At 42.4% G+C, this 19,302-nt stretch overlaps 1 protein-coding gene across 1 annotated transcript; it reads right to left on the minus strand.

Moving 5' to 3' along the window:
* Window positions 1–11,443: 11,443 nt before the first annotated feature.
* LOC135116507 (uncharacterized) lies at window positions 11,444–13,049 on the minus strand. The gene is made up of 3 exons (XM_064034020.1): window positions 12,892–13,049; window positions 12,729–12,808; window positions 11,444–12,255 (listed from the first exon to the last, which is right to left on the minus strand). The coding sequence occupies exons 1-3, from the start codon at window positions 12,968–12,970 to the stop codon at window positions 12,067–12,069; spliced, it is 348 nt and encodes a 115-aa protein (XP_063890090.1). The 5' UTR covers window positions 12,971–13,049; the 3' UTR covers window positions 11,444–12,066.
* Between the last annotated feature and the right edge of the window lie 6,253 nt (window positions 13,050–19,302).

Genomic DNA, 19,302 nt, shown 5'->3' on the forward strand with positions numbered 1-19,302 from the left:
TGTTGTAGGTGGAACAGTCTGTATGAGGTGGATAAGCTGATCGCGGCAGTCTCCCCTCTCGTGCTGCCAGTGACGGCCGGTCAAAGGTGCAGTCGAAAAATTACCTTGGACCTGAATGTAGCTGACCAGTAGGGCGCTGTGTTATCAGTGTGTGTGTGTGTGTGTGTGTGTGTGTGTGTGTGTGTCCCTAGGCATGGAGAACACACACACACACACACACACACACACACACATACACACACAGACACTGACATAACAAATATATATAATTCGATAAAGGAAGTTTCTGATAAGAAATGATGTAAATAAAATTGAAACAATTAGATATATTAACAGATAACTATTAAAAAACTAAATTATTTAACGGTACATTAACAAAGAAACATTTCGGGAGAAAATAACAAACACATGCGCTAAAAACAAACAAACAAAACAAACAAGGAAACAAAAAATAAAGCTTAACAATTAATGAATATAGACTTTAATAATTTTTCAACATACATAACACTTTTCCTTTGTTTTTTTATTTTCCATAGCTTTTCCTTTCCCTTTCTCTTTCTTTATCTTCTTTTCATTCTTCTTATTCTTTCAGATCAGCGCATCTCAACCCAAGTCTCTTTTTTCTTTCTCTTCCTCATTTTTTTTTATCATTCCTCAACCCATTCTTTCTCTCAATTTCTCCTTTTCTTCATTCTTCAACCTATTCTCTTTCTATTTCTCATCTTCATCCCTCAGTTCAGCCTCTCTCTCTATTTCCCTTCTTTCTAATTTCATCCTGAGGTGTTTTCGTTTCTTTTCTTTTTATTCCTCTTTCCACATCACTGTCCCTCAACGCAATCTTCCGCACAACAACCTTTCGTCCTGTTTTCACATCGCTCCTTACCTGTACCTTAGCGGCCATAAATATCATATGGGTTGTAGTTATTGTATCAATTGAGCCAATTATACCTATTACCGTAACTGTTTCCGCTGTATATGAGGGGCAGCGACCGTCCGTGACTTACCAGTGCAGTCTGGAGGAGGCAGAGGGAGGGATGACCAGAGTAATGGAGGTAAAGGGAGAGGAAACAGGTGAAGGGAAACTACTGTAAAGCTGTTTATGAAGTCTAATCGTTTTGTAAGCTCTTTGTAATCCTTCTGTAAACAATAATCCCTTTGCTGATCATTTGTAATTCTTTTGTAAACTATAATCCCTTTGCTGATGTATTGTAAATCATTTTCTCCCCGTTTAACTATTACTAGAATCATTAAAACACCGTTGAAAGTCTTATGAACTTACACTGTACCCTTTGTAAACCCTGTGCAATAGTTTCTCAAGGATTGTTCCCCGTTCAGCTTTTGCTAGAATCATGAAAACACCCTTGAAAATCTCATTAACTTACACTGAACCCTTTGTAAAATCTTTGTGAGTCACTTTGTAAACTTTGTAAGCCTTTTGAAAACTTTAACCTCTTTTTGATCCCTTGTGACGAGTTTTTTTTACTTACCGGAGTGGAATATCTTGACGGCAAGCCACCGGAGACGGAACCACCTGACATCTGTCTGGGCACGCGCTGGTGTGAAGCATCTGGGATTAAGACAGACAGGTTTGGCTTAACGTTTTCAGGGTCACTTGGCATTCTCTCTCTCTCTCTCTCTCTCTCTCTCTCTCTGTCTCTGAGGACGGACCAGTAGAAGGTCTTAATAACAATGTCAGGTTTATAGTTTATTATATTTATTGCTCATCAATATATTTCATTACATTTATTTACTGTACTGAGTCAGTTCACACAAGTAGTGGATGAAAGTACATCTTTTTTCTTCATTTACGGTAATGATGATGATGATGATGATGATGATGATGATAATAATAATAATAATGATGATAATAATAATAATAATAATAATAATAATAATAATAATAATAAGAAGAAGAATGATAAGAAGAATAACCGTCCATATATTGATATAACTCAGTGATTATATATTGATATAACTCAACTTCAGTGTTGTATGAAGGTCAGACGTAAAGGTATTTATGGCATCGAAAGTGCTGAAGCCTGGTCTGAAACCAAATTGTCCATTATTTAAAATTTTCATCTTGTTTAGAAAAAAATATTAAATGGTTTTTGATTAATGATTTGAATATCTTTGAAAAATTAGGTAAAATAGAGATGGGTCTGTAGTTTGATACATCTGTTTTACTACCTGATTTATAAATGGGGATGATTTTACTAAGTTTCAGATTGTCAGGGAAGGTTCCTGTGTTGACTGATTGGTTGAACAGAAGTGTGAGTGGTTTGGCAAATAAATCTTTGTTTTCTTTTATAACAGCAACTGATATTTTTTGTATGTGACCTTGTTTGTTTTTGAGAGCTGATATTATTCTAATTATAACATGATTTGCTGTAATGGGTGTCATCATAGAGTGTAGGGAGTCACCGCGAAGGTATGAGTTGTGGAAGGTTTGTGAGGGAGGCAGTTTGTGTGCAAGTTCAGGGTCAGTGTTTGAGAAATAGTCGTTAAATGCATTTGAAATTTCATGCGGCGTGTTCTTTGTTTGGTTGTTGTGCATTACTGACTTGGTTGTTGTGCATTACTGACTTGGTTGTTGTGTGTTATCATTGCACAAACAGTAGTCACTAATGAGAACGCTGGAGATGTTGTTATTAACGTAGGTCGCAACACCACCGAAACCATCGGGGCTGAGTGTGTGGTAAGATTGGAAATCTCTCTCTCTCTCTCTCTCTCTCTCTCTCTCTCTCTCTCTCTCTCTCTCTCTCTCTCTCTCTCTCTCTCTCTCTCTCTCTCTCTCTGTCTCTCTCAGAGAACGGGCCAGTAGAAGGTGTTAATAACAATGTTAGGTTTATAGTTTATTATATTTATTGCTCATCAATATATTTGTTACATTTATTTACTGTACTGAGTCAGTTCACAGAAATAATGGTTGAAAGAACATCTTTTCTTCATTTATGGTAATGATGATGATGATGGTGACGATGATAATAATAATAATGATGTTAATAATAAGAAGAAGAAAAAAAAGAATAATGATAATGAAAATAATAATAATAATAAGACGAAGAAGAAGAATAACAGTTCATATATTGATATAATTCTCTCTCTCTCTCTCTCTCTCTCTCTCTCTCTCTCTCTCTCTCTCTCTCTCTCTCTCTCTCTCTCTCTCTCGAATTTTCACTTAAACTCACTTTTTCTCTTGAACTCATTCTCTCACTCTCACTCGAACTCATTCTTCACTCTCACTCACTATCACTCACTCTCACTCCAAGTCACTCTATTCCTTCAACTCACTCTTTCACTCGAACTCTCACTCCGCCTCACTCACTCACGCTCTCAGTCTAACTCACTCACTCACCCTCTCACTCTCACTCACTCTCACTCACTCTCACTCGAACTCACACTCACTCACACTCGTTCTCATTCTCTCACTCTCACTAACTCACTTTCACTCTCGAATTTACTCTCACTGTCATCGAACTCACTCTCACTCGAACTCACTCTCTCACTCGAAATCACTCTCGTTCGCCTCACTCTTTCACTTGAACTCATTCCCTCACTCGAACTTACTCTCTCACTCGAACTCACTCTTATTCGAACTCACTCTCTCATTTGAACTCACTCTCTCATTTGAACTCTCTCTCACTCACTCGCTTCCCGGTAATGTCTACTCTAGTCTTTCCTGGTAACGCGAGGCAGAGGGAGAGGACAGCACGGCGCCCTCCCGGTAGTGTCAGAACCAGTTAGTCCTCCACATCAATCTTTACTCCTTCCACTTTCAAAATAATGTTGTCCTTTCCACCTGACCATCCTCCGTTGCTTTCCTGGTCCGCTGGTCGCTGTCCCCAGTACTTAGTCCACCGGTACAGTTTCCTTCATAGTTCGGTTGTTCATTCGCTGCTTGGGTCTATGCGATGTGGATGAACCGCTGCTGAGTTGGTAACCGCTCTACCGCTCCGTCGTAATCTCCGCTAGTTATCCTCGGTTCTCGGTTCGTTGGGCTTTTCGTCCACAGCCCCAGCGTTAGGTTCCGCTAGCGTTCCTCGGTGTTCAGTTCGTCGATACGTCATGAATCGGTAATGTTCCACGGTACTCGGTGCGTCGGTACGTCGTCAATGTGCCACGGTAATCAGTCCACGGTACTCGCTTTACGATATTCGATCCACAGTACTCGGTCCACGGTACTCGCTCCACGATATTCGCTCCACGGTACTCGGTCCACGGTACTCGCTCCACGATATTCGCTCCACGGTACTCGGTCCACGGTACTCGCTACACGATATTCGCTCCACGGTAATCGGTCCACGGTACTCGCTCCACGATATTCGATCCACGGTACTCGGTCCACGGTACTCGCTCCACGATATTCGCTCCACGGTACTCGGTCCACGGTACTCGCTCCACGATATTCGATCCACAGTACTCGTTCCACGGTACTCGCTCCACGATATTCGATCCACGGTAATCGGTCCACGGTACTCGCTCCACGATATTCGATCCACAGTACTCGGTCCACGGTACTCGCTCCACGATATTCGCTCCACGGTACTCGGTCCATGGTACTCGCTCCACGATATGCGCTCCACGGTACTCGGTCCACGGTACTCGCTCCACGATATTCGGTCCACGGTAATCGATTCACGGTACTCGCTCCACGATATGCGCTCCACGGTACTCGGTCCACGGTACTCGCTCCACGATATTCGGTCCACGGTAATCGATTCACGGTACTCGCTCCACGATATTCGATCCACGGTACTCGGTCCACGGTACTCGCTCCACGATATTCGCTCCACGGTATTCGGTCCATGGTACTCGCTCCACGACATTCATTCCACGGTACTCGGTCCACGGCACTTGCTCCACGATATTCGCTCCACGGTACTCGGTCCACGGTACTCGCTCCACGATATTCGCTCCACGGTCACGGTACTCGGTACACGATATTCGGTCCTCTATATTCGGTGCACGATACCTGGTCCACGATATTCAGTCTAGGGTACACGGTACTCGCTCCACGATATTCGATATTCGGTCCACGATATTCAGTCCATGGTACTCAGTCCACGATATTTGGTCCACGGTATTCGGCACGCGATATTCCGTCCACGATATTCTGTCCACGATATTCGGTCCACTGTACACGGTCCACGATATTCGGTCCACTGTACACGGTCCATGATATTCGATCCACATTATTCGGTCCATGATATTCGTTTGACGGTATTTGGTCCACGATATTCGGTCCACAGTACTCGGTCCACGATATTCGGTCCACGATATTCGGTCCACATTATTCGATCCACGGTACTCGGTCCACGATATTCGGTCCACGGTACTCGGTCCACGATATTTGGTCCACTTTATTCGGTCCACAGTACTCGGTCCACGATATTTGATCCACAATATTCGGTCCACGGTACTCGGTCCACGATATTCGGACCACGGTACTCGGTCTACGGCACTCGGTTCACGATATTCAGTCCACGGTACTCGGTCCACGGTGCTCGGTTCACGGTACTTGGTTCACGGTACTTGGTTCACGATATTCGGGTCACGATTTTCGGTCCACGGTACTTACTCAATCCACGATATTAGGTCCACGGTACTTCGTTCACGATATTCTGTGTACGGTACTTGGTCCACGGTACTCGCTCCACGGTATCTTCGGTTCACCATACTCGGTTCACGATACTCTGCCCAAGATATTTGGTACACGGTGCGCTTTCTACGGTACTCGGTTCACGATATTCGGTCCGCTGTACTCGGTCCACGAGACTCGGTTCGACGGTAGATTGTGAGTTTCGCTAGTGTTTCACGGTACTTGGTTCACGTTACTCGGTTCACTGTATTCGGTCCACGGTACTCGGTCCGTCGGTATCCGGTCCGTGATCCGCTTGCTATCTTCGGTAATCGTTTCATCATTACAGTTTTCTTCGTAAGTTTCGCAACAGTTTCTCAAAACACGGTCCGTCGGTTCGTCGTAAGTATTACAGTCGGTCCATCGCTACAGTATTCGTAACCTCCCCTCGTTATTCTCAGCAGTCGGTCCATACCACAACATTCCCACGTTGCGGCATCTCTCAATCAGGGGTCATGTGTGGGGGCTCAGAACCCCCAGCCCACGTCCTCCACCTCGGGGATGTAAGGCTCCAGTATTGCGCCCACGGTGAACAGCACCGCCTGCACCGCCAACGCACGCCAGACGCACCTCTTGGCGGCGTGGTAGAGGTCGTGCCAGCGTGAGGTGCGGGGAGGGCGCGCATTCTGTCCCTCCTCTGTGCCTCGCCGCCTCTCGTCACCCAACACACTTGTATCCAAGGGAGCGTCTTCACTTTCACCCTCCCACTCAACACTCATATCCTCCCACTCATCACTCATATCCTCCCATTCATCACTCATATCCTCCCACTCATCACTCATATCCTCCCACTCACCACTCTCACCCTCCCACTCACCACTCTCACCCTCCCACTCATCACTCACATCCTCCCACTCACCACTTTCTTTCAAGTCTTCACTCTCTTTACACTCATCACTTTCTTTCTTCACTCTGTCTTCTTTCAAATCTTCATTCTCATCTTCACATTCGCTTTTGTCTGCACTGGTTTCAATAATGTCTTCAAACTTTTGTTGCACTTCTGTCATGTCATCCTTGATAACAATGGCATTTCCTGCTTCATTACTTTCATTACACCCAGCATTGTCCCCTGCAATCTGAAGAGAGCTGGTGAGGGAGGCGGGGACTGCTGCAGGCAAGACACTCTCTGTAGTTAGTTCTTCCTTCCCTTCATCCTTGTGGAATTCCTTGGGTTGCTGCAATTCCTTTACTTTAATTTTCAGCTTAAAACTCAATGGATGAAATGAAGACACGTCTAAATGGATGTGGATTTTGGCAAACTTGCGATGCTCCTTCAAACACTGGATGAGGTGTCTGGCATCAACAGCCTTCTTCCTCATCGTCCCCAGGTCTCTCTTTACTTTCATCTTGACGAAACAATCTGCCTTCAGTTCTTGAATTTTCTTTAAATGTACGTGCATGCAGCAGACAGGATATCCGTAAGCCCCGCCAGGAAGGTTCTCCCGCCGCGCAGGGTCGAGATAGATGGTCATAATGGGGAACACAAATTTCTTGGCGTAGCACAGCCAGGACTGGATCACCTCGGCCTGAAAGGTGATCTCAGTCACTTTTATGGTAGTTGGGACTCGCACCGAACAGGAAAGTTTTTCTTCAAGGGCTGGAGGATTGCGGAACTCCTCGTTGGCTTCCTGCAATCCCTTTGTTTTTAATTTAAGCTCGAAAGTCAATGGATGAAATGAAGACACGTCCAAATTGATGTGAATTTTGCCAAAGTCGCGGTGCTCCTTCAAACACTGGATGAGGTGTCGCGCATCAACAGCCTTCTTCCTCATCGTTCCCAGGCCTCGTTTGACTTTCATTTTCACAAAACAATCTTCTCGCAGTTCTTGAATTTTCTTTAAATTTACATACATGACGCAGACAGGGTAGCCATAAGTTGCATGACCAAGGTTTTCCCGCCGCGCAGGGTCGAGATAGATGGTCATGATAGGGTAGACACAGCGCTTGACGTAGCACAGCCAGGACTCCATCACCTCGGCCTGCAGGGTGATCTCCGTCACCTTGATGGTTGCCGGCACCCGCACAGAGCACGAAAGTTTCTCCTTCAGACTCATTTTTGCTTATATTATTTGAAGTATTTTTTCGTCAGGGGGTATATGCCTTCCGTATCGAGGAAAGAAAAAGTGCCGGCCTTTGAGCTTGGAGTTAGTTGTCAAGGAAGTAGCCAGTCACCGCCTCCCTCATTTTTTTTGGAGTGTTTGGAGGCCAGCGATTGGTAGAGGGTGTGGAGCCCGGTGCAGTGATTGGCTGCTGGTGCGTGCGTGTGTGTGTGTGTGTGTGTGTGTGTGTGTGTGTGTGTGTGTGTGTGTGTGTGTGTGTGTGTGTGTGTGTGTGTGAAAAGGAAAGAAACTCTCTCTCTCTCTCTCTCTCTCTCTCTCTCTCTCTCTCTCTCTCTCTCTCTCTCTCTCTCACACACACACACACACACACACACACACACACACACACACAGACATATGGACGTACGCTGTATTATCTTTGTTTTTTTGTACAGTTTTGTTTATATGTTGACTGGTTAGGTTGTTGTTCCTGTTGTTGTTGTTGTTGTTGTTGTTGTTGTTGTTTTTGTTCAACTTTGTATTGATCTTTTTTTTATTTCTTCTTTTTCTTTTTCTTCTTTTTCTTCTTCTTCTTCTTCTTCTTCTTCTTCTTCTTCTTCTTCTTCTTCTTCTTCTTCTTCAAGAACTTCTTGTTCTTGTTCTTCTTCTTCTTGATCTTTTTCTTCTTTTCTTTGCTGTTGTTGTTGTTGTTGTTGTTGTTGTTTTTCCTGCTGCTGCTGCTGTTGTTGTTGTTGTTGTTATTGTTTTTTTTCCTGCTGCTTCTGCTGTTGTTGTTGTCGTTGTTGTTGTGTTTGTTGTTGTTGTTGTTGTTGTTTTTCCTGCTGCTGCCGTTGTTGTTGTTGTTGTTCTTATTGTTGTTTTTTTCCTGCTGCTTCTGCTGTTGTTGTTGCTGTTGTCGTTGTTGTTGTGTTTGTTGTTGTTGTTGTTGTTGTTGTTTTTCCTTTTTCTTCCTCACCTCCTCCTCCTCCTCCTCCTCCTCCTCCTCCTCCTCTTCCCCTTAAGACGCTAAAAGAAACAAACCAAAGTTAGTCATGCAATAATAAATTTTTTCTGTTCTTTATGACAAAAGGAAACAAATATTTTCAAGAGGTAACTATAGTAAATATTAATGGTTGTGTGTAGTACGTACAGTACGCAGTGTTTAGATCAAGTATTATCTGGAAAGTAAACTTTTTTTTGTATTTAGTATATGTAACAGAATAGAGTCTGGCTGTTTTCTTTCTCTATAGTGTGATGTTTTTGTAGTGCCGCTCGTAATAGTTAGGTAAATTTTGAAATTTTCTTTTATATTACTGAGCCTGGAAATACTTTTATGCTAATGGTATTAGCTAAAGTATATGGCAAGTCAGAAAATGTAGTGCATTCCAGTATGGGCGTCTTCTTTCTTCTCATGGATTTCGAAATGAATTACGTTACGTAAATATGATGGCCGAGACAAACATTTTCCCTGACTCCCTCCCTCTTTGTACACCAATATTTAGCTAAATTTGCGGGTGTTTTTAGCCTTGTACGTAAAGTAGAGCCAGGATTAAGCATGAAAATAGATAAATATTTCTTAAAATGCAACAAATAAGGATATAGAAAAAAAAAAGGAAGGTTTGAGTGCCGTTCAGAGCGCCCATCACGAAAACAAGAAGACCCAGACCGAGACCTAGACCTTCTTTCCTGCCTCCCGGTCTCTTCGTCAGTATTTTCCTCGATTTTCAGGATTTTACGAACATTTCCAGGCATTTTCAGACAGACGGTAGAAGTAGGAGGAGCAAGAAATGAGGAATGAAAGTGTGCAAGGGAGTGTATTAGTAGTAGTAGAATGAGCGAGGTGGCGGCGGTGGCGGTGGGTGTTTAGCACTCTTGCCAGACTGCAGGAGTCCTTGCTTGTGGACAGCGGCCAGCGGGGTGAGGTCGAGGGTGGTGGGGGCGCCTGTGTAGCCAGCGCATGAAGGACCAAACAGGATCTTGGCCGCGCGCATCTGCACTCCCTCCAGCGCCTCTCCCTCTGCGCTGTGTTGAAGGTGACGACCAGGCCGGCGATGTGTGTGTGTGTGTGTGTGTGTGTGTGTGAATGAGTCAGTAAGGTTAATATTTACATGTAATAACCCTTTTTCTTTCGTCCGTCTGTTTGTCTGCCTCTTTGAGTGTTTCCTTGACTCCTTTTGTCCATTATCCCTTCATTCTCTCTCTCTCTCTCTCTCTCTCTCTCTCTCTCTCTCTCTCTCTCTCTCTCTCTCTCTCTCTCTCTCTCTCTCGCTAATTGGATGAAGGACGGATATAGGAGTAGGTGGGTGTATGGAAGGGTGGATTAGTGTGTGGGTAGCTACATGGCTGGATTGATTTAATTTTGGATGTGTGAATTGTTGTGTGGATGGATGTGATGGGTGAGTGAATGGGTAAGTGGATGAGTAAATGGATGGATGAATGGATGGATCGGTGGGAGTCAGTGGTTGGATGGATGAGTGGGTAAGTGGATTGGGGTGTGGTTGAGTGGATAGATGAATGTATTTGAATAACACCATGTAACTTTTTTTTTTTGTCTTTGGTCAGTAAATGTTACTTCCGCATTGGTTTTATCTAGAAATAAAAGAAAATTACAATTATTAGATTTAAAGAGAACATGGGGGCGCACTGCGAGGAGCAAGGTAAGCGCTTCCACCAAGATATATTGGACTTTGACCGCCGCTACCAAGGGTCGTATAGTGAAAACGTAATGGGAGACTGTATTTGTGGGCTGATTCGTGAAAGTAATTTACAGTATAAGTGCAAGTCGCGGAAAAACTACTCATTTCTAATGTTTTATTCCCTCACTTGTGTAATCCTAGAATAAATAAATGTTACTTTTATATCATATGTTAATACTTTGTGCAAATGAGAGGTCAAATTTTCCTTTTTCTACCAAGGGAAATAGGTAAACTACATAAATATCATTGTCCTGGCCACAAAAGCAAAGTTAGAAAAAATATCAGTGTTTTCCATGTTTTCTAGGCATTAATAAATAAAAAATAGCAGTTGTTACCCAAGAACAAAAATTGTGTTGCACAGTGTAATTAGATGGATGGTTTGTTGAATGTTATGTTAGTGTGTGCGGATCCACATGCTGCCTTCACGAAGCCTGTAGTCCAGACGTTTGAGTCTAGAGACATTTTGAAGACCAAATGGCTTGAGTGCCAAGAGTCTCGAGCACTAAACGTCCTTATTTGCACTCAGGCCGATCTGTCTTCAGGATCATCTGACTTGCGACATGGATGACCCAAGTACCATCCGCCCCAGTACCCAGTGACTGCCTCCCCTTTAATACACTGGAAGGGGGTGGTAGACAGGGAAAAAAGAGAGGGACGTGGGTAAAGGGTACTTAGTTTTTTTGTGATGTTTAGTAGTTTTTGTAAGGTGGAGAAGTCTGTGTGAGGTGAAGCAGTAATTGTGAGGTGGAAGAAAGTAGTTGTTGTAGGTGGAACAGTCTGTATGAGGTGGATAAGCTGATCGCGGCAGTCTCCCCTCTCGTGCTGCCAGTGACGGCCGGTCAAAGGTGCAGTCGGAAAATATACCTTGAACGTGACTGTAGCTGACCAGTAGGGCGCTGTGTGTGTGTGTGTGTGTGTGTGTGTGTGTGTGTGTGTGTGTGTGTGTGTGTGTGTGTCCCTAGTCAATGAGAACACACACACACACACACACACACACACATACCAAATATAAATTATTTGATAAAAAAAACTTGCTGGTAAGAAATCATGCAAATAAAACTTAAATAATTAGATAGATTAACATATAACTTTATTAAAAAACTAAATTATTTAACGGTACATTAACAAAGAAACATTCGTTAGAAAATAACGAACACATACACTAAAAACAAACAAACAAGGAAACAAAAAATAAAGCTTAACATTTAAAGAGTCAAGACTTTAATAATCTTTCAACTAACATTACACTTTTCTTTTCTTTCTTTCTTTCTTTTTTTCCACTTACATATCTTTTCACTTAATTTCCTTCCATTTCTTTATATTTTTCATATTTTTTTCCTTCTCCTTTCTCTTTCTCTCTTATCTTCTTTTCATTTTTCTCATTCTTACACATCAGCGCATCTCAACCCAACCAAGTATTTCTTTCTTCCTTTTCCTCCTTTTTTTTTTTTTTTTAATTCCCCAACTCATTCTTTCTCTCAATTTCTTCTCATTTTGTTCATTCTTCAACCCATTCTTTCTGCTTCTCATCTTCATTCTTCAGTTCAGCCATCTTGTCATTCTTTTTCTATTTTCAACTTGAGGTCTTTCCGTTTCTCCTCTTTTCATTGGTCTTTCCACATCACTGTACCTCAACGCAATCTTCCGCACAACAACCTTTCGTCCTGTTTTCACATCACACCTTACCTGTACCTTAGCGGCCATAAGTATGATATGGGTTGTAGTTACCGTATCCACCTTGCCAATTATATCTATTACCGTAGCTGCCATAAGTTTGATATGGGTTGTAGTTATTGTATCCATTGTACCAATTATACCTATTAACGTAATGGTTTCCACTGTATATGAGTGGCCGTGATCCTCCGTGACTTGTCAGTGCACCCTGGAGGAGGCAAAGGGAGGGACGGCATGAGTAACGGAAGTAAAGGGAGAGGAAATAGGTGAAGGGAAACTACTGTAAAGCTGTTTATGAAGTCAAATAATTTTGTAAGCTCTTTGTAATCCTTCTGTAAACAATAATCCCTTTGCTGATCATTTGTAATTCTTTTGTAAATTAAAATCCCTTTGCTAATGTTTGTTAATTGATTTTCTCCCCGTTAAACTGTTAACATAATCATGAAAATACTCTTGAAAGTCTCATGAATTTATACTGTACCCTTTGTGAACCCTTTGCAATAATTTCTAAAGAATTCTTCACCGTTTAACTATTGCTAGGATTAAGAAAAAACACTCTTGAAAGTCCCATGCACTTACACTGAACCCTTAGTAAAACCTTTTTCAGTCACTTTGTGAACTTTGTAATCCCTTTGAAAACTTTAACCCCTTTGTAATCCCTTGCGACGAGTTTTTTCTTACCGTAGTGGGATATCTGGACGGCAAGCCATCGGAAACAAAGCCTTGGTACACCTCTCTGGCTACGCGCTGGTGTGAAACATCTGGGATTGAGACAGGCAAGTTTGGTTTACCGCGTTCAAGGTCACTGGGCATTCACTGTTTATCTCTCTCTCTCTCTACTCACCAGAGGGCATGCTTGTCACCAGCTCACTCAGCACCACCACCACCATCACCACAGACAACACAACAATCAGGCGACTCATTGTGCTTCTTGTCCTGTCCTCGCGTGCTTGCTGAGAGAGTGACCCAAACCTTTCCCTTCCTTATATACCTCTGCTATACCACTGTCCTCCTGCGGCCTCCAGTACGCCACACAGTTGATATTCCTTAAGTTTCCCTCTGCGTTGTGAGTCTTGAGGAAAGGAACAAATTTCACATTCCACAGTACGTGGTTTGGTTTTGGTTTCCTATTTCTACGTTACCTGCGTAGCGTGGACACGTGATAATGGTCGGCTGGTCAGGTAAAAATTTTCCTACTTTGTGTTAAATGCAACGGATAGTATTACTTTTGTTGCTTGGTGTTAAGTGTTGTTGTGCCTCCTTTGGTTCTGGAAGCAATGCGGTGTTGTGTGGCAGTGCAGTGCTTTGACCGGCCCTGCGTGGAGTGTGAATTTGCTTTGTTCTTTTTTAAGGGTGACTTTGTAAAGCTGAAAGAGATTTTGTTTGTGTACTCGTGTTTTTTTTTTTTTCTTATTTGTTTATTTTTTTTTCTTATCGGTAATGTATGGTTGTTAGTGTTTTGAATTTGCTTTGTTGTGTCGTAATATTTATTTTTTTGTGAAGTTGAGAAGATTAATTGTTTTTTTTTTGTTTTATTAACTTATTTATTTATTTTCTTTAACTGACAATAAAGGGTTCTTGCTAAATTAATATCACAACCATGAAATCATCCTTCAAAGTCTCATTAACTTCCACTAGATATGTTAAACTATCACCAGAATCATGAAAACACCCTTGAAAACCCAATAACTTCCAATATACCCTGTTTGATTATCGTTAGAATCATGAAAACACCCTTCATACAACTAATCTACTCTCTTAAAAAGCTAACCTAATTCAACCAAACAACCTCCTCTAACTTAACCTAACCAAACCAAACCAAACCTTATGAAACCAACTCAACCAAACGAAAATAACCCAAGCCAACACACTAACCTAATCTAACATAAACACACAGGAGGAGAGAAGAAGAAATAAGATAAACAAGACTGTAATGCAAACCAACAATGTTTCCTCGTATCATTACATTTGCTATTGGAAGCAACTAAGTGGCAGCTGTTTGCAATGCTCAGGAACAAGGGCTTGCTTGCTTCTGTGCTATCTATTCATTTCATTGCTAACATAATTATTTTCTTCCTTCCTCCCTTCCTTACCAACATTCTCCTGTGTATTTTTCACTAACTTCACTACCTACTGCATCTACCCGCGCGCGTGTGTGTGTGTGTGTGTGTGTGTGTATGTGTGCATTCGTTCCACGGCACCACCTGCATCCTTAGGGCAGGTTCACTCCCTTCCCGCGTCTTTCCCCTCCTCTTGATGCGGAAATACGTGTTTGGCAGCAGTACCCTTCCTTCCCCACCCCTGTGTCCCTTACCGCCCCTGACTGAGTTGCCAGGTCGGGGACTGCCAACCTGCAAAGCTGCCACATCCCTCCCCGAAGACCGCCAAATCTCGCCACACCAGTTTGTTTTTTTTCCGCCACAAACCATCAAATAACATTAACGCATCATACGTAGACTTTCCAGAACATTCTATTTTTTCTAAAATTTACGCAAGATAAAACAATACTGAATCAGCATACTGCAAAAAAATCGTTTGTAATTTTCAAGCAGTCACCCTTTTGACCTCACGTGAGCAAGGACAAGGAGAAGAAAAAGGACGGGAGAGTGAGAGGGATGGGGGACGCAGGGGTAAAAATACAGAAAGGTGGGGGGCGATCTCCGGGCAGGGAGTGACCCTAACTCAGGCTGAGGGAGGTCAAGGATCATCATTAGCAACGAGTGCGAAGATTGCGATCATTGTCAGCTGAGTGCGAACAACAATATTCTTCTGAACACTTCTCAGTCCACTAATTGTTTTAGCAACCTTGACCTCGAAGACCATTTTGACAGCAAGGACAATATGTAACACACTGGAGGCATACAAAACGCGCCAAAAAAATCATCAAGCATGACCGAAATGCGTCTAAAAAATCCGCCAGCCTGCCAGCATAATTTTTTTTCCCCGCCAGCGAAGGTAAAACTCCGCCACGTTTAGCGGGAAACCCTCCAACCTGGCAACACTCCCTCTCCTGCTGTCTACTGTCCCCTCCCGTCCCTTACTGACTCGGTCTCTCTTTATCACTTGCATTGTCTGTCCTGCGTCTCTTATTTATGCCTTTTCTCTCTTGTTTTCCGTTTCTTACTATTCTCTGTCTCCTGTCTTCGTTTTTTGTTCTCTTTTTGCCTTTCTGTTTCTGTCTCCTGTCCTCCTCCTCCCGTTTCTCGTCTCTCTTTTCTGTTCTCTGCCACTTTCTATCCTCTTCCATTCACTCCTTTCTTCATGTTTTCATCTTTTGTTTTTTCCGTGTCCCCATTCTGTTCCTTTCTCTTATATGTTATCTTCCCGTTTTCCTTTTTTTTTTTTTTACCATCTTGTCCACTCCTCTCGTATTTTGTTTTCCTGTCTTCCCTATTGTCTTCCTGTCCTCCTATCTCTTCCTGCCTTCGTGTTTTTTTTTTTTTATTATTCATTTTTCATTTATTTATTTTTATTCCTTCAAGAAACTGTATAACGCGATGTGTGAATTGAAAGAATGTGCGTGCTAGAGGAGGCAGGCTGAGCAGGTGGTGGTGGTGGTGGTGGAGGTGGTGGAGGTGAAGGGTGCATCGTGAACACACACACACACACACACACACTGTATAATCTTTGTTCTTTTGTACTGTTTTGTTTGTTTATTGGTTGGTTAGGTTGTTGTTGTTGTTGTTATTATTGTTATTGTTATTGTTGTTGTTCGACTTTGTCATTTTTTTAAATTTCTTTTCTTCTTCTTCTTCTTGTTAATGTTGTTGTTCTTCTTTTCCTTTTTGTTGTTGTTGTTGTTGTTGTTTCTTCTTCTTCTTCTTCTTCTTTTGTCTTTTTTTTTTCCACCTCTTTTTCATCTCGCTCCTCCTCCTCCTCCTCCTCCACATGAAATTGAAAGGAATACACAAGCGTTACCCATTTAATAGTGAATTTTCTCTGTTCTTTTTGAGAAAATGAAATAATTTTTCAAGAGGTAACTATTGTAAATATTAATGCTTGTATGTAGTACGTACAGTACGTAGTGCTTATATCAAGTATTATCTCTTTTGTATTCAGAATATGTATTAGAATTGAGTCTGACTGTAATTTCTTTCTCGATAATATGTTCTTTTTGTGGTGGCATTCGTTTTTTTAGGATTTTTTAAATATTATTGAGTCTGGAAATATTTTTTAATTATGATAGTCAAAGTATATGTCAAGTAAGAATATATAGTGCATTCCAGTCTGGGCGTTTTCTTTTTGTCTAGCGATTTTCAAAATGATTTACGTTACGTAAACGTAAGGGCCGAGACGAACATTTTCCTTGCCTCCCTCCCTCCTTGTCTGTACATCAGAATTTAACTAAACTTCCGGGTGTTTTCAGACTCTTACGTAAAGGAGAACCAGCTTTAACCAGTAAAATAGATAAAACCCTCAAAATGCATCAAATAAAGCTTAAATAAATAAATGTGAACGCCGTTCAGAGCGCCCACCACGAAAATATGAATACCCAAACCGAGACCTAGAAATTCTTTCCTGCCTCCCGGTTTCTTCGTCAATATTTTCCTCAATTTCCATGATTTTCCAAATATTTCCAGGCGTTTCCAGGCAGATAGTAGTAGCAGGAGGAGCAAGAAATGAAAGTGTGATGGAGTGTATTAGTACGAGTATTTTTTTTTTTTTTATGTAGGAGGGACACTGGCCAAGGCCAACAAAAATCCAGTAAAAAAAAAAAAAGCCCTCTGAGATGCCAGTCCTATAAAAGGGTCCAAATCGGTAGTCAAAAATTGAAGGATAAGTGATTTGAAACCTCCCTCTTGAAGGAATTCAAGTCATAGGAAGGTGGAAATACAGAAGCAAGCAGGGAGTTCCAGAGTTTACCAGAGAGAGGGATGAATGATTGAGAATACTGGTTAATTCTTGCATTAGAGAGGTGGAAAGAATAGGGGGTGAGAAAAAGAAGAAAGTCTTGTGCAGCGAAGCCGCGGGAAGAGGAGAGGTATGCAGTTAGCAAGATCGGAAGAGCAGTTAACATGAAAATAGCGGTAGAAGACAGAAAGAGATACAAAATTGCGGCGATGAGAGAGAGGCTGAAGACAGTCAGTTAGAGGAGAGGAATTGATGAGACGAAAAGCTTTTCATTCCACCCTGTCTAGAAGAGCGGTATGAGTGGAACCCTCTCCCCCCAGGACACGTGAAGCATACTCCAAACATGGACGGATAAGGCCCCTGTACAGAGTTAGCAGCTGGCGGGTGAGAAAAACAGGTGGAGACGTCTCAGAACACCAAATTTCATAGAAGCTGTTTTAGCTAGAGTTGAGATGTGAAATTTCCAGTTCAGATTATAAGTAAGGACAGACCGAGGATAATCAGTGTAGAAGAGGAGGACAGTTGAGTGCCATTGAAGAAGAGGGGATAGTTGTCTGGAAGGTTGTGTCGAGTTGATAGATGGAGGAATTCCTGAGTTTTTGAGGCACTGAACAATACCAAATTTGCTCTGCCCCAATCAGAAATTTTAGAGAGATCAGAAGTCAGGCGTTCTGTGGCTTCCTTGCGTGAAATGTTTATTTCCTGAAAGGTTGGACGTCTATGAAATGAAGTGGAAAAGTGCAGGGTGGTATCATCAGCGTAGGAGTGAATAGGACAAGAAGTTTGGTTTAGAAGGTCATTGATGAATAATAAGAAGAGAGTGGATGACAGGACAGAACCCCGAGGAATACCACCGTTATTAGATTTAGGAGAAGAACAGTGACCGTCTACTACAGCAACAATAGAACGGTCAGAAATGAAACTTGAGATGAAGTTACAGAGAGAAGGATAGAAGCCGTAGGAGGGTAGTTTGGAAATCAAAGCTTTTTGCCAAACTCTATCAAAAGCATTTGTTATGTTCAAGGCAACAGCAAAAGTTTCACCAGAATCCCTAAAAGAGGATGACCAAGATTCAGTAAGGAAAGCCAGAAGATCACCAGTAGAGCGGCCTTGATTGAGCTCATACTGGCGATCAGATAGAAGGTTGTGAAGTGATAGATGTTTAAGAATCTTCCTGTTGAGGATAGATTCAAAAAACTTTAGATAGGCAGGAAATTAAAGCAATAGGACGGTAGTATGAGGGATTAGAATGGTCACCCTTTTTAGGAACAGGCTGAATGTAGGCAAACTTCCAGCAAGAAGGAAAGGTAGATGTTGACATACAGAGATGAAAGAGTTTGACTTGGCAGGATGCAAGCACCCTGCCAATAGGAGGGATCCCATCAGGTCCATAAGTCTTCCGAGGGTTTAGGCCAGCGAGGGCATGGAAAACATCATTGCGAAGAATTTTGATAGGTAGCATGAAGTGGTCAGAGGGTGGAGGAGAGGAAGGAACAAGCCCTGAATCGTCCAAGGTAGCGTTTTTAGCAAAGGTTTGAACGAAGAGCTCAGCTTTAGAAATAGACGTGATAGCAGTTGTGCCATCTGGTTGAAATAAAGGAGGGAAAGAAGAAGCAAAGTTATCGGAGATATTTTTGGCTAGATGCCAGAAGTCACAAGCCGAGTTAGATCTTGAAAGATTTTGACACTTTCTGTTAATAAAAGAGTTTTTGGCTTATTGGAGAACAGACTTGGCATTGTTCCAGGCAGAAGTATAAAGTGCATGAGATTCTGGTGATGGAAGGCTTAAGTACCTATTGTGGGCCACCTCTCTATCATGTATAGCACGAGAACAAGCTGTGTTAAACCAAGGTTTGAAAGGTTTAAGTCAAGAAAAAGAGTGAGGAATGTACGCCTCCATGCCAGACACTATCACCTCTGTTATGCGCTCAGCACACAAAGACGGGTCTCTGACACAGAAGCAGTAGTCATTCCAAGGAAAATCAGCAAAATACCTCCTCAGCTCCCCCCAACTAGCAGAGGCAAAATTCCAGAGGCACCTCTGCTTATGGGGATCCTGAGGAGGGATTGGAGCGATAGGACAAGTTACAAATATGAGACTGTGATCGGAGGAGCCCAACGGAGAAGAGAGGGTGACAGCATAAGCAGAAGGATTAGAGGTTAGGAAAAGGTCAAGAATGTTGGCCGTATCTCCAAAACGGTCAGGAATACGAGTAAGGTGTTGCACCAATTGCTCTAGGTCGTGGAGGATACCAAAGTTGAAGGGTAATTTCACCAGGATGGTCAGTGAAGGGAGAGGAAAGCCAAAGCTGGTGGTGAACATTGAAGTCTCCAAGAATGGAGATCTCTGCAAAAGGGAAGATAGTCAGAATGTGCTCCACTTTGGAAGTCAATTAGTCAAAAA

This window comes from Scylla paramamosain, chromosome 31 (genome assembly GCF_035594125.1).
Source record: "Scylla paramamosain isolate STU-SP2022 chromosome 31, ASM3559412v1, whole genome shotgun sequence".
Classification (NCBI taxonomy): domain Eukaryota; kingdom Metazoa; phylum Arthropoda; class Malacostraca; order Decapoda; family Portunidae; genus Scylla; species Scylla paramamosain.